Below are 14260 nucleotides of genomic sequence, written 5' to 3'. Positions count from 1 at the left end.
CAAACTGAGCAAAGCAACATCTACAGACACAATTCAAGGCTCCTGCCAGTTTTAAAAAATTCAAAACTGGAGAGTAGAACAATATCTTACATTTTGTCATGAAAAAAGTGCCACTGTACTCTTTTTCTGTTTAGCCTACTAACAAAGACAACTTGTTAGATTAATGTCATTTTTAGTGCAGATAAAGACCTTTACCCTTAAATACCTAAATAGATTGCTCCAGAGTCATTCAGATAATGCAAGGAGACTGGGGATCAGGACTCTTTCTGGTTTAGCCACAAGTTTGCAGCTTTGGCCAAGATACTCTTCATACCTGGAAATTAAAATGAAAATTCAAAGTAGATATAACTCCTTATCTACTGTGAGAAACAAGAAGGAAGATTTAATTACAGACTCAGCATGTAGGAAGAAAAGGTACAGAATAACTATGAATAGTAGAACATTTTGCAGAAGTACCAGCTCATTCATGCCATTCACTGTGCAAGGGGCCATTATTCTGAAGCATAATACTAATTATTTTATTTACCAACCATCTCCATTGCATCCAGTGTTTGGCATGCAGCATTAACAATATAATAAATAATAATTAAAACTTCATCAAATGCACAATAGAGAAGGCAAGCAAACACTAAATAGAGTAACGGAGCATTGAAAAGTAGGCTTTTACGTCTCATCCCCCGAGTAGCTTCCAGCATCCTGCTGTGACATTGTTTCAGTACTGAAACAAATGGAAGAACAACCCCTGGTGAGTCACCCACATCAGTCCTTCTGGCACCGTGGCAGATACCGCTGTCAGCACAGACTTCACTCAAGAACAGCTCCTCCCTTCAATAACCTCTCTACTGCCTGTAGCACACGCATGGCTAGAAGTAGGTCAAGACTCCAGTGGTCATACGAATTGTTAAGGAGAAACCATCCTATATTCCACAAAACAATGGACTTCTCCAGAACCATTAAGTTTGAAAAAAACATGGATCCTTCCAGAAAACACTTCCAGATAGGCAGAGATGAGGACTGATTTAAGAGCCCGGTTTTGTGCAGCAGTGGCTGCTATTCTGCAGATCAAATTTTGTGTGAAAAAAAAAATTTAGGTTTGCGTGCACTCTGTACTATCTCACAAAGGGTAATTCCTTTCATGCATCTAACAGGGAAGTTTCCTTCCTAGCTGCAGAAAAGCAGCAGCCTCCCCACACGTCTAACCAGAAAAACAGAACAAAATTGCAAGTTTTGATTTAGGAGGTTTCTGAGATACAGCTTGCCAGAAGCTGGGAGAATAGTTTGAGAAGGCAGTGCCAGATACTTGCCTAAACTCTTGCCTAGCAATTTATTCCTCACCCACGTTGGAGACAGTTCACTGAGCTAGATGGCACTTTGCTATAGAGCAATACGGGGTAACACACACTTGCTCCCAGCTTTGAAATCAGCAAATTAGATCTGAAATGCTGTGAATGAAACTTTCTATCTTAAATCACAGTAAATATTATATTTACTGTCTAGGAGACTGCAGAAACACCTTGTAACATGGTACATTTAAAAATAGGATTGAACAGGATTGGACTCGATGATCTTGAAGCTCTTTTCCAACTTCAATAATTCTATGATTCTTAATGATCCTGTGTTAGAGCAGTCTGCTGAGATCCAAGAAAAGATTACATGAGCTTTGAATTTCAGTACAAAAAACCAATCCAATATGAAACAATATTCTTCTACTGTGAGATAAAAAGAAACAGTTACAGTTATTACTCTATACCTCATTAGTCTAGGCTATGTGAGGGAACAGGGAACATCAATTCTTCCCAACTTCATTCAGAAACTCCACTTTGAAGAAAGCACTTTTGCTATGCCCCAGGTATCTTCTGTCCATCCATTCCCTTTGACCATCAAAATGAGCTAGTCTCATTTATTTTATTAGCCAGTCTTATCTGTTCAGCAGAACTGCCTTGGTTTCTCAGAAAAAAAAGGTGCTCTCTTGAAACTAGGTTGTGCCTAAGGGACATACCCTCATCAGAGGTCACAGAGTCTGTTTTACATGTTGTCTTCAAAATGCTGTAGAATAAAACCAGAAAATTCCAACTTCTGTTGAGTAGTTAACAACTCCAACAGATTTTTCGTGCTTGTTAAAAAATTCCCATCCAGATAGGATCCTTGCTGCTAAAGCACTTGCAACATACCAGGCAGCCACAGCAGAAACTGACAAGGAAAGAAACAACTTAAATCTCTGATCTTCCACATTATTTTTAGAAGAGCACTGTTCATGATAAAAGAAGTGTCTTCAGAAGACAGAATTCTCTTATTGCACTAAGAATTAGGTCACTTGAATTGGAAACTTGCAGGAGGCATATTCAGAAAGCTGACCACATCCACACTGGATGATTATGTCACAGAACTCTGCTAAAGAATCTTACAGATGATAAAACTCATACAAGTTCTAAAAGTATTAGCACAAATTCATGGCAGCAAAAAGAAACCTCAAGGCTATCATTAACTAGGAGACTATCACCACAGGTTCAGGAATTCCATGAAATGAAAATTGTTACATGTTGGAAACATACCCTTTAAAACCCACATCATATATTATCAAAATTCTCAATATTTTCTTGATATCTGGAGACAGAATTCTAGATTAGATGAAATTTTGTTTGAAATGGTGCCACTGTTCCTGGGTTTACATACCCCAAAAAATATTGCCTTAATTTGCATCAGGTACTTTTCCTTTTTAACAGAGCATTTGCATGTTAGGCAGTTTCCCCAACCTCTGTTCTTGCCAATAAAGTATGGGGAAAGTTGGCTAAATCAGAGGTTACTGCCAGTCAGTAATATCTGCAGCCATAGCCTCAAGATACTTCAACTTGGCAGTAATGGAATATGTGGAATGGCTGGAAATGAGCAAGAAAGGTTTCCTTCGAGAGTCTAACTGGAAAGATCCCAAAGGAGACGGAAGATATATTTGCCCTAGGAAGGACTAGGAAGAAGCTTCCTTACTGGACAATTATGTGCATGTTAAGTAAGGACATGACATCAAGAAGACGAAAAATCTCTAGTCATCTTGTGACTAATTAACAGCCTTCTGGTAGAAGACCAGAGTAGCTGTTTCCTCCAAGGACAGAGGCTAGAAATAAAAACAGGAAACAGGAAAGAGAAGTAGGGGACAGACTAGAATAGCTGCCAGGGAATGAACAGGAACAAAAAATAAGAGGACAGGTGCATGTAAATAGTCCTACTGAGCAGAAGGCTTCTGTAATTGTGAGAGAAATGTTAAAGGTTAAAAGACTTAAACAATTGGACGTTTGCAAAAGCAGCAGGTGCTTTGCTAAGGCCAGGTTTGCACCCCCCAACCAAATGGGAGGAGAGTTTTTATGTGTTGTGGCAAAACCTCAGATTTGCATAAGAACAGCCCAGGTGCAGAGAGTGTGCACTCCCACCACCAGGGGATGATCACAACAAACAAACCTTTTTTTAGCAACAAGCTGAGATTTGAGCCAGGTAAGTGAAAAGGTTGATAAGCAGCAGATCCTTAGAGGTGGGAAAATGCTTTTTATAATGCCAATGCCCTCCTTCCCCACGAGGCTCAGGTGTAAATCTTCCCTCCCCATGGGACTCAGATGTAAAATTTCCCTCCCCCTACCTCCGGGGAGGCACTGGGGCATCTACACAGAAGTCTGAAGGTGTTCATCCCTTCTGATAAGGCACAACTGGCTCAACTATGCAGGTGTGAGAAACAGCCATCATGTCTTAGAAGGGATCATCAACCACCAAAAAAATCCAATTGCTCCTAGAGACAAGAAGAAAATTGTGCAATGTAATTCCATATCACACATCTTATTTCACAAAACTAAAAAGATCAATTATATAAAACAGGCCTTTACATAAGTTTGGCAATGTTAGGTAAATGAATACAGATGCTATGCATTGCTTGGAAAAATAATTTATTATGTTAGCTTACAAAAATGACAAGTTTTTATGTTATACTTTAAATTACAAGTACAACTAGCAACTTTGATCCTGCAAAGGTATCAACTATCTCCTGAGATGCAATAAAGACTTGCAACGCTGCCTTCAGGAATTGCTTGGAGTAAGTCCCAAGTCAGCAAAAGTGCAATGTATTTTGATATTTTTGTTACTGCCTCATTGGCTAACATTTTATAGTCTAATTGCAGAAAGTAGGTACAAATGTTGACGTTAAATTAACATATGAACTTTCCTAGTAGACCCTTAACCAAACTTAAACATACCTGCAGACTGTGCCAAGCTTTCAGTTTGCAGCAACATACTCAGAGCACAAAAGACAGCTTTCATATACTTCATACTGCAATCACTTGACAAGATCTCAGCACTTAGTATTTTGATTGGTACTTAGGCTTTATGCATGAGATTTCATTCTGGCTTCATATTGATATAAATCAGGCACAGGCATTCTGAAATCAGAGCAGCAACTCAACAATAAAATTGGTGTTCTGGTGTGACATGAGCTGACTAACCAAGTACCTCAAATTTCACAGGTTGGTAAGGACTTGTGCATCAAACCAACATAGTAATAGTTCTTCCTTTTATACTTCTACAATGCATTGTTCCTAAACTTGCGTGAAGTGCTCTGAAAATCCAACCTGTAGACTTACTTTTATGTGCATCCATGCCATTTACAGGAAGTAATAGTCAAGCAGTAGTTTGGCTGAACTTGATCTAAAGGGTCTTTTCCAACCTAAATGATTCTAGATTTTTTTTTTTTAATTCATTACATACTTCTCAAGACAGTCAAGTTGAACTTTTTTCCTCCCTGAAGATGGCAGATAATGGAAAAAGTGGACTGCAAACACCTTGTGAAGCTATCCTGGAACTAAAATATCATAGGACAAAAAAGTTAAAACTGGTTTTATTTTGTGAATCTTTTGTTAAAAAAGAATACCAATCGTACTGGAATTTAGATGTAAGATATAATTAGCTTCTCCCTACACACATAAAAATCCCCATTTTGGGTACTCATTGAATTACTAGATCAGTTGAAAAACTTATATGAAACAAAACATTTAGTCACGAGTGTGAAATGCAATTGATACATATTAACAGATGAACCATCTCTCCTTGGAGAGGGTTTCATTACTTTCAAAAAGCTGTAGTAAACCACATAAAAGAGGAACAAAGAGCTGTAACATTTCAGAATTTTTCAAATTTCATAAGCTTGGATTGATGTTATTCAGAAGTACCATGGTTTTCATTATATAACTAACTTTGATTTAGTCTTCTTGAAAAAAATACAGGAACCTTAGTGAACTCAAAAATCTCATTTCTTAGATTCTGAAAAAAAATTAAATATAAAAGTGACATAGTGTCAAATTATTCCAAGTGTTTTGGAGCGCACTACCATATGATTTTTATAAGATCATGTATTTTTCAGCAAACATTTATTTTCATTAGACCAACACATATTGCAGACTTGCAGACCTTCAGAATGCAATGAAAAAATAGGCAAAGAAAATATTTCTCTCCCCTTTTCTACAACTCAGCACAAAATTGTAACTCCACTGATACTACAGAAAAGGCCTCTTCTAGCTTTACTGCAGTCAGGATTTCCAAGCATAAATGGCAATCTTTCTTTTTGAGCAGTAAAATTTTACACTGTATGAACATGTTTATACATGTCAATGTCTATAAGAAAGAGACATAATGATGTGGACAGGATATACCTGATGCCTACACAGCTATTAGAAGACTGACCACAGCTTTATGTTTCGGAAATAAGTCTGAAGGAAACTGCAATAGTTCTGGTTACTACAGTAAGATGAACCTCAACATGTACAAAGAGCTGGACTCCTTGCTAAACATTCATGGACTTTATCTCAAGAAATAATTCAATGTTGAGGAATTTCATTCCACTATACCTATTTCTATCACATTAACCAACACAATAAGGTTTAGAAGTATTAAACAGACCTTTCTGACTTCATACCAGTACAGAAACATTTCATGTCCATATTATTTGTTGAAATTCTGCAGATTCCTTATACTATACTGCAGTGACAATAGTTGACTGGGAAATATGATGTAATATATTCAGTGTCACGTGTATGAATTGCCTGGGCAATCTTAGTTTTGGAATGTCCCAACCAAAATGCTAGTTCACAAGAATAATTTTGCTCCTGTTTTCGGACACTAACTGCAAAAAACCACTGTATTTCATTCAAATGAAATGAAAACAAAATATCTAGAGGAAAGTGACTCATGTATTAATTCACTTAATTAGGAGTGCTTGTAATGAAGTGTCAGAATTAGATGGTTATTTGTTTTTTTTAGCAAACCCCAAATTAAATAGAAACTGGCAGCATGAAATGGCGAAACACATTCCAGAAATCAAAAGCAAATAACATATTTTCTTCTCATACACCCCAAGGGAAAAAAAAATAGAATATCAGCATTTGCTAATAAGCACATATAGAAATGTCAGCCTTAAAAGTGATACACCTTCAAAACTTCAGTAAAACACTGTTATTATATTGACACCCTTACCTACAATTCAAGTATTTTTCTATTTGTTGCTTTCTTCTGGTAATGTAACGCCACTGCAGATATTTGAACATTTGAGCTATTTGTTAAAATACACTGCAAGAGCCTGTATTCCTTCTGCAGCACATCAGCTGCCTCCAGTGGAATTATTTCAACTTTGCTACCCAGTGCACAACATACATAACAGACTTACCCTAAGTATGGAACACAGTTAAGTCTAAATCAAAGAGAGCAAGTCTCACACATTAAGAGATGATACAAAGTGGGTTGATGTCTGTTGATTAACATATTCAGGAGCTTCATTTTAGTCTGTCACTCTACTGAAATTTAAGCAATTACTCACATTCTGAAAAAATGAAGTGTTTCTTGACTTTGATATTTCATTTTTTTGTATTTGCAGAGATTTTTTGACTATCATGTAAGAATAATTTGTCTCACTTTTAAGAAGTTTTTAAATTAATTTTTTGTTAATTTATAGACCTCTAATTGATCAATGGACAACATACTAATGGATTCATATCCCATGGCTAGCGAGCCTACCTGCTGATGTAGCTCACACTGAATAAAGTTTTCTGTATATTCCAGCTTTATGACTGCACTGGAGACTGCTCCAGTAAAGACAAAACAAACCTAACTCCAAGGCTTCTGATGGACTTGTTGACATTCTGTTAGTCAAAACATGTAACAAAAGTTCTGCCAGCTCCATGATGTCTTCATGGTTGCAGCTGTTTGAGTGAAATGGTGCTGTCAGTGCTGCACTCGGCAGTGAAAACCTCAATAAAAATGGTGCCTGCATTGAGCTCTCCACACCAAACAGCCACAGATGCAAACTGTCCTCTTGGCCACCAGCAAAACACAGCTCATCTCCATCATTTTCCACACTAAGTAGAAAACTGTATCACTGGTGGTTTCTGTGAAGAGCCTCATGCCAGAAACATAAATTGGGCTGTTTCCCAGTTCCATGCTTGTTTAACAGTGTGAGTGACACAGAAATCCTTTTGATCACATTTAGCAAATTTCAGTATCACTTTTCAAAAATATTTTAGGCGTCAGCAACTGTTCATAAGGATGATTTGATATTAACACACTGAAGAAATACACTTTTTAATATGAGTATTTTAGGCTCTGGACTAAGCACTTGGATGTCCTAAATTTGTTGTAGTCTCATTTTTTTGCCTCGAATCAATAATATTTCAGGGTTATTGCAGCAAAGTCTATCCTTTACCATTTCCTTCTACAAATTGATAGCAGAATCAATGCTGGCAATCAGAAAATCTAGACGAATGTAGTAAGAGACATTTACTTTGGCCTGTGGAATAATCTTTAAAATGAGACAGCATGTGACCTGATGTTAGTCCATTTCCTCTGTAGCTTTTATGTTAGTAAAAAAATAAGAGTGTCAGAGTTCATTTGAAAAGAGCTTCTAAGAAACAATTGCCATCAACACTAATGTAATTCTATAGGAACATAAAGTACCAAAATTATTGACAGTGGGTAGGTGAAGAAATGATGGTATGTCTTCTGACACACTAGTGCACAGTAGATGGCAGATGAGAAAAGCAGTCTAACATCAAAACAACTCTGGAAATGAGATGAAAATAACAGACTACTCAAGAATAACTGTTGTACTTACTCACACAAAACACCTATCAAGGAACCGTGTCCCTAAAAACAGACAGCAAAATCATCCTAAAAGAGACATCTCTATGCAGTTCTTGTTTTTAAATGCAATAATTTAACAAAAACATGTTAACAACCATGTTCCAAAAATATTTAGTTCCAAATAGCACCCAGTAGATTCCCAAATAAAAAGACTAGAAATTTAAAAATATCATCACTGCATATTCTCACACTATAGATTTTGTCATTATTAGGGGAATAGAAAAAAAAATCTCATTATTTCAGCCAGAAAAATGATAGAAGTGCAACTTCAGCTTTATAAACAGGAGAGCTATTGTTGTTTGCACAAATGAAAAAAGTTGGATGTTGCTGGATTTTAACCAGAGCAATGTCCCTCATGTTTGCTGTCAACATTCCCAGAAGCATTGCAGATTTTTTAATAACTTGGTTAGTGGATTCTGCAATGTTGTACCCTTGTACAGAGCACTAAAATATTCCTAAGATTTAAAATCTAATTCAGTTATTTACATAGAAAAACAAATAAATTCATCTTCACAGCAGCCCAGATATGCTTACAGTAAAGAGCTGAGTTGTCCTAGAGTAGAAAGTACTTAAGCATGAAAAAAAATTATCCAAGATGGAATTTGAATTAGGGATCACTTTCATTCAGATGTAAATATGAGCTATAAGGCTAATATTATACTAAGGCAACAAGAATAAAAATGTTCTGAAATTTTAATTTAATAATTAATTGCTTTCCATCCCTTCTACTGTTCGTTTTCCTCTATAACTGCTTCTAAATTCTACAGTTACATCAAAATCACAGGACTTTGCGTGATGTCCTCCTGCACATCCATTTTTGACAAGGCTGTGTCATCAGATATTGACCTGCAGCTCACATTAACTTCAGTATCAATTACTTCTGTGGTGTGACAAGGGCTTAGAGAGAGATAAATTTGTTACTAACACACTGCAGATACAAGGAGTTTAACATAGGTACTGTAAAATTCGATTGTAAAAAGCAGTGCCACGAAAATTTATGAACATTTTTTCTGCATGTTATAGATATGAGAACACATCCAGATTGCAGCCTTCTCATTTTTCACCATAAATATTATAGTCAGTGTAACAAAAATACCTACTGATTTCCTTTCAGAGTAATACTGGCATTTTCATTCATGAAAAACCATTTAGTGCTACCCAGTGCAGAGACTATGCCTTGCAAGCCAGAGATGAACTGATATGTAGATTCCTTAGCTCAGAGGTGGATTTTAGAATAGTAGTTTCTTTGTTGTATGGATTTTTCATATATTTTATTTACTTTGCTGTAATAATTAGTAAAAATGTGGCTGAGCTTTGAATATACAAGGAGTACTTTCACCATCACTGAAGACTGGTTTCCATCAAAAATTTGAGAAGTAAATGTAAGAAAATTGCTTTGTTTTGTACTGTAAAATTTTATTTTTTATTTTTATTTTGACATTTCTTCTTAGGATGACATAATTACACAATAAAAATAAATTATTTTGTCTATTTAGTAAATATAATCTCAAAGTAATTAAGTACTCTCAAGTCTGCTGTAAAACAATATGAACTGAAGGGCATAAAATTTATAGCTTATTCATGTGACAGCTATTTGATGCTAAAATAGAGGACCAATGCATTTTTGAAAGCACAATATTGAAGCACTGTATTTCAGTACAACATTAAAAAAAAGAATGCCTGATACTAGCCTATAAAATCTGTATGTATTTAGTACATACATTAAAAATTGCCTGATTTACCAAAAGCTAAACAGAACAAAGATTTAAACTATCATTTTTGTGTATGCAATACCATGTTTTTGATTATTGAAAACCACTGCTTTGGGTAAGAACTGAGTAACAGGTCATTAAAGGGTTAAAGTATAAAAAAATCTGGCTACCAGAAGGGACAGCAATTTTTAAGATGTGAAATATACAAAAGGTTTTATTTAAAAATTATCTGCTTTTCTACTTTAAAAACTGAAACTGTACAGAAGAGTATTATTTCAGACCAATATGGAAATAATATTATTTCTTTAACCACAAAGGGACAGTTTCACATAATGTCATGAACGGAACTTTAGCCTTCAGTAAAGAGGAAACAAATTTCACTTTGTAATATGAACCTCTATCAAAGGTGGACGAGAGACAAATATTACATGCTATCTAGACTGCCATGCCAAGAGGTTAAATTTCAGAAAGAATTTCCTGGCTTTGGAGTCCATAAGTTTACTCAGTAAGAATTTTTTTTCTGTGTGTGTGTGTGTGGTTTGATGTCTCTTCTGTTCTTCCATTCCTTTCAGAAAATTTTATAAAAGGATATAAAACCGATGAAAACCCAGTCACATGGGCAAAGGCAAATATACTAAGCACTGAACATACTTAAAGTTATAAAGCCAAAATTGTTCACCCAGTAGTAATTTCTGTCCCAAATAGTACAGAAGTCGATTCAATATTTGATGTGAAGGAGATCAGACTGCTTATACTTAGTTTTCTAACAATATAAAGCACTAGTGATCCTGTTTTAAGAATACATACTTCAGATTTCTAAGTTACAAGTCAGGAAAAAATGTATAAATACATAATATTTTTAAAAAATTCCTTAGGAAAAAGACCGTACGTATTTCTGGTATTGCTTCCCAGCTAAGACTCTCAAAGGTCCATTTATTTACCTACTTTCATGTCAAAAAAACATTTAAACTGTGGTAAAACAATTATCCATCAGCAATCCATGCACCAGACCTTGCTACCACATAAGGTGTTTTGAGAACATGATTTACTGCTTAATAATATATTTTAAAGTGACCTTTCTATGTTTTGGCCATAATTTGTAGGTACCATAAAAGTCTGCAAGCTGGTGACATTTCATTTTGCAATTTTTAAGTTTCAGCAGACCAAACCAGTTAAAATATTTTAAATGCCATATTTCCACCTCTGCTCTGATCTCATAAAAAAATAAATTACAAATGTTGGATCCACTTAAAGTGAGTTTAGTTTATAGTTGATGTGGCTTGAGCTAAACACTGTTTCATGACATCGACACTGTTTGTAGAGGGCAGAAGTTTATTTGTTGATTTTTTTTCTTGTTCCTGTCATGGCCATTGCGATCAGAACAGATGGATGTGCCTGTTTTGTTTTCTTGACCCTCTGAATGAGGAGATGTGCCAGAAGTCTGCAAAAAGCCAATGCCAGTGCTACCATGCACAGCATAATACACAACAAAAGGTAAAGAAAACTTTTTAACCATGTCAGATTCTTTTTTTTTAGTTTTAAACAATTTAAGTTCATAGAAAATGAACAGAGAATAAACTCAACCTTTCTCTCATTTCTGTGTCTGATCTCGATGTTCTCAGCATGTTGTTCTGTTTGAAACAAGCTGAACACAAGGTGATTGTCAAGGAAGTGCACTGTCCAGAGCACCCACTGGGACTACAGAACACTTCATGAGAGTATTGAAAAAAAAAAAAAAAATCCTCTTTTGAGATGGCACATCATGGCCTGTGAATTATACCTGATACACCCACAGTCCTAAAAATGACAGTGTTTCAGAGAAGAAATAGGCTTTCTAAATATGACAGAAGTCTGCAAAACAAAATAGTTTGAATGGTGTTAATGTTGCTACAGTACTCTGATAGCTTTGGCAAATCTTTTAAGGCACACTAGCAGTGATCCAGCCAGAAGTAGCACAAGAACCATCAGAAACACATGCATTTCTTTAGACAGCAGAATTCTTAGACAGAAAATTCTTCTTTGATTTGCTCTTTGAGACCACTGTAATGCAAAATTGTGTTCAATTTGTTTAGAATAGTGATATCTGAACAAATACAAATGTGCAATATTGTATTTCCATAGAACTTCACAATCAATATAACACATCTTCTCTAATAGAGAACAAAACAGAATAAATAAATGAACATTAAACATTGCTTTTAAAATTTTCACAGCCACATAGAAGTGCCTTTCAATACTCTTGATACAGATGGGTGAGATTCAGATTCTTTAAAGTGCCTAACTAAGGCCATCTAATAAAACTGTTCTGGCCAAAAGAATAATTCTGGACAACTTATAATACATATATGCTGAACCTGAAAACAAGATGTGAATTTTTACTCACTTTGAGAAAATTTTGCTTTATCACTTCTTTCTTAAATTATTTTTTAAAACTGAGGGACCTAAAATCACAAATGTGTCTGTCCAACACTGTGTGATTACTCTCTCTCATAGTAATAGGCAATTTCTGAATATCTTTTCATTATTAATTAAGTTATTAAACATAATAAAAAAACAAGTTTCAGAACAATTCCTATACAGGGGTAAATAAGCTCATAGCAGAGATTAATGTCACAGGTATTTTACTTCACAGTATTTCAGGAATACAATACATTTAGTCTAAGAGGACTGCAGAAACAGATACAAGAGAATAGCAAAGTCCCAGAAAGCCTTTGGTGTGCAAGCCACCTAAATTATCACAAGAGTTCATTAGAATCACTCTTGGTGCTCTTTCATTTGAGTGTTTGGCAATTTTTGAATCATTAAGGGTGCATCACTCCTAGAGCAGATGGAATTACTACTGTTCAAAACCAAAAAAAAAAAGTGGAATGGAATTTACCACAAAGAAAACTGGTGTGGTTTCGTAAAATATTCTACTGCTTTCCTCCGTCTGCTTGCAGCTTCATTTCACTAACAGCAGCATTAGTAGAATCTTCCTTGGTGCCACTTGTATCCAAAGGAACCATCCCTTTCATAAGTGCTAGAAATAAGTCACACAAAAAAGGTGATTAAGCATCTTCAGATACATTAAGTTCAGTTAGACTCAATGATCTTAGAGGCCTTTTCAAACCTATGATTCTTAGATTTGGTTGACTGGCCATTGGTTTTTGTTTAAAACATGTATTTCATTATATGATATTATAATTTATTCAGCAAGTAATATGGTGTTAATAATATTCAATATTCATAAGGCTATGAATTGAGAAGAGAATATTTTCTCTGTTTTCTAGAGAAATAGATTTTAATAGTCTATAATACAGGCATAGCCATGAGCTTTCTTATACACAGGAAGTGTAGACCCGGTTTTAAAAAAATTTATTATTTCATTAAGATATATTTTCCATTTATTTTCCAGAATTTTTGTTTAGATAAGACAAACCTGTCAAAAAATTTGTGAAGGAATATCTTTACCAAAAGAATGGACTTAAGTCACTAAGTGACACTAAACAGGGGCTCATACAATGTCATACTGTGCATATACCTTCACAGCAGGGTACACATATATTGCTTATTTCTAAATATATTATATTGCATCAAAATCCAAACAATATGAATTGCCAAAACATCTTATAATAAAAGAATAAAAGTCAAATATACAAACATTTAGCAAAAGGTAGAAATTAAGGGAAGGAAAGTGGCTAGCAGCTTATACAACAGACCCTTCTTCTAATGGCCTTCTTTATAGCACAAGCACATAAGAAAAGTGGTCCTACTGAATATCCAGAGTGTAAATTTTAAGAATCCAGTAAAATTGTAGCAGTACATAAACAAAAGTTATTTAACAAGGAGCAAGACTTTACAGTTTGGCTAGGAGGGGGGAGATGTTTTCATTTTCAGAAGAATGAAATCACTGTGTTTGGGACATTGGTATAACAGTGAGTTCTAAGTTTTCAGCATAAAGTTTTCAGAATTGGTTCAAAGCCCTGCTGTTGTACACCATGTCAGTTGTACCTCCTGTGAACAGTATTCAAAGTAAGGTGAAAAATCAAAAAGAAAGTTCATTGCTTAACTAATTCAAATCACATTTTTCTAAGTGATGATGTCAAGTTTCCAGTCATTCCAAGTTCTTATGCTTAAGCAGCCCTAGGTTTTGCTCTAGAGGGGTGCCCACAGCATAGTGATGTTGCAATTTCTTTTTACTTGTAAGTACATTACATTATTTATAAATGCCAATAATAATAGTCTTAAGAAATGATGAAAAAGTGTACATAGAGGGATAAAGACAGGCACCAGCAATAGAGCGCAAGAGTTAATTTTTCTGACAATAAAGCCTACATTCCAGGACAACTCGATTTTATTCAGCTGTGGTATCAATCCTACTACATACCATGTTGACACTAGAGTGTTGT

The 14260-nt window shown here is 35.2% G+C and overlaps 1 protein-coding gene across 8 annotated transcripts in view; it reads right to left on the bottom strand.

Moving 5' to 3' along the window:
* Positions 1-14260, bottom strand: part of CEP128 (centrosomal protein 128) — a 212053-nt gene that overhangs the window by 103576 nt on the left and 94217 nt on the right. For 4 of the 8 annotated variants that reach the window (XM_068192686.1, XM_068192691.1, XM_068192684.1 and 1 more), the window contains one exon: positions 7848-12891. In XM_068192686.1, coding sequence (XP_068048787.1) covers positions 12785-12891 — 107 coding nt within the window. In that variant the 3' untranslated portion in view covers positions 7848-12784. Of the gene's footprint in view, positions 1-7847; positions 12892-14260 lie in introns of those variants that run through there. The other 4 variants (XR_010999880.1, XR_010999881.1, XR_010999879.1 and 1 more) reach the window with 2 other exon arrangements.

Source organism: Anomalospiza imberbis, chromosome 6 (genome assembly GCF_031753505.1).
Source record: "Anomalospiza imberbis isolate Cuckoo-Finch-1a 21T00152 chromosome 6, ASM3175350v1, whole genome shotgun sequence".
Lineage (NCBI taxonomy): Eukaryota > Metazoa > Chordata > Aves > Passeriformes > Viduidae > Anomalospiza > Anomalospiza imberbis.
This window is presented reverse-complemented; position numbering and strand designations above follow the sequence as displayed.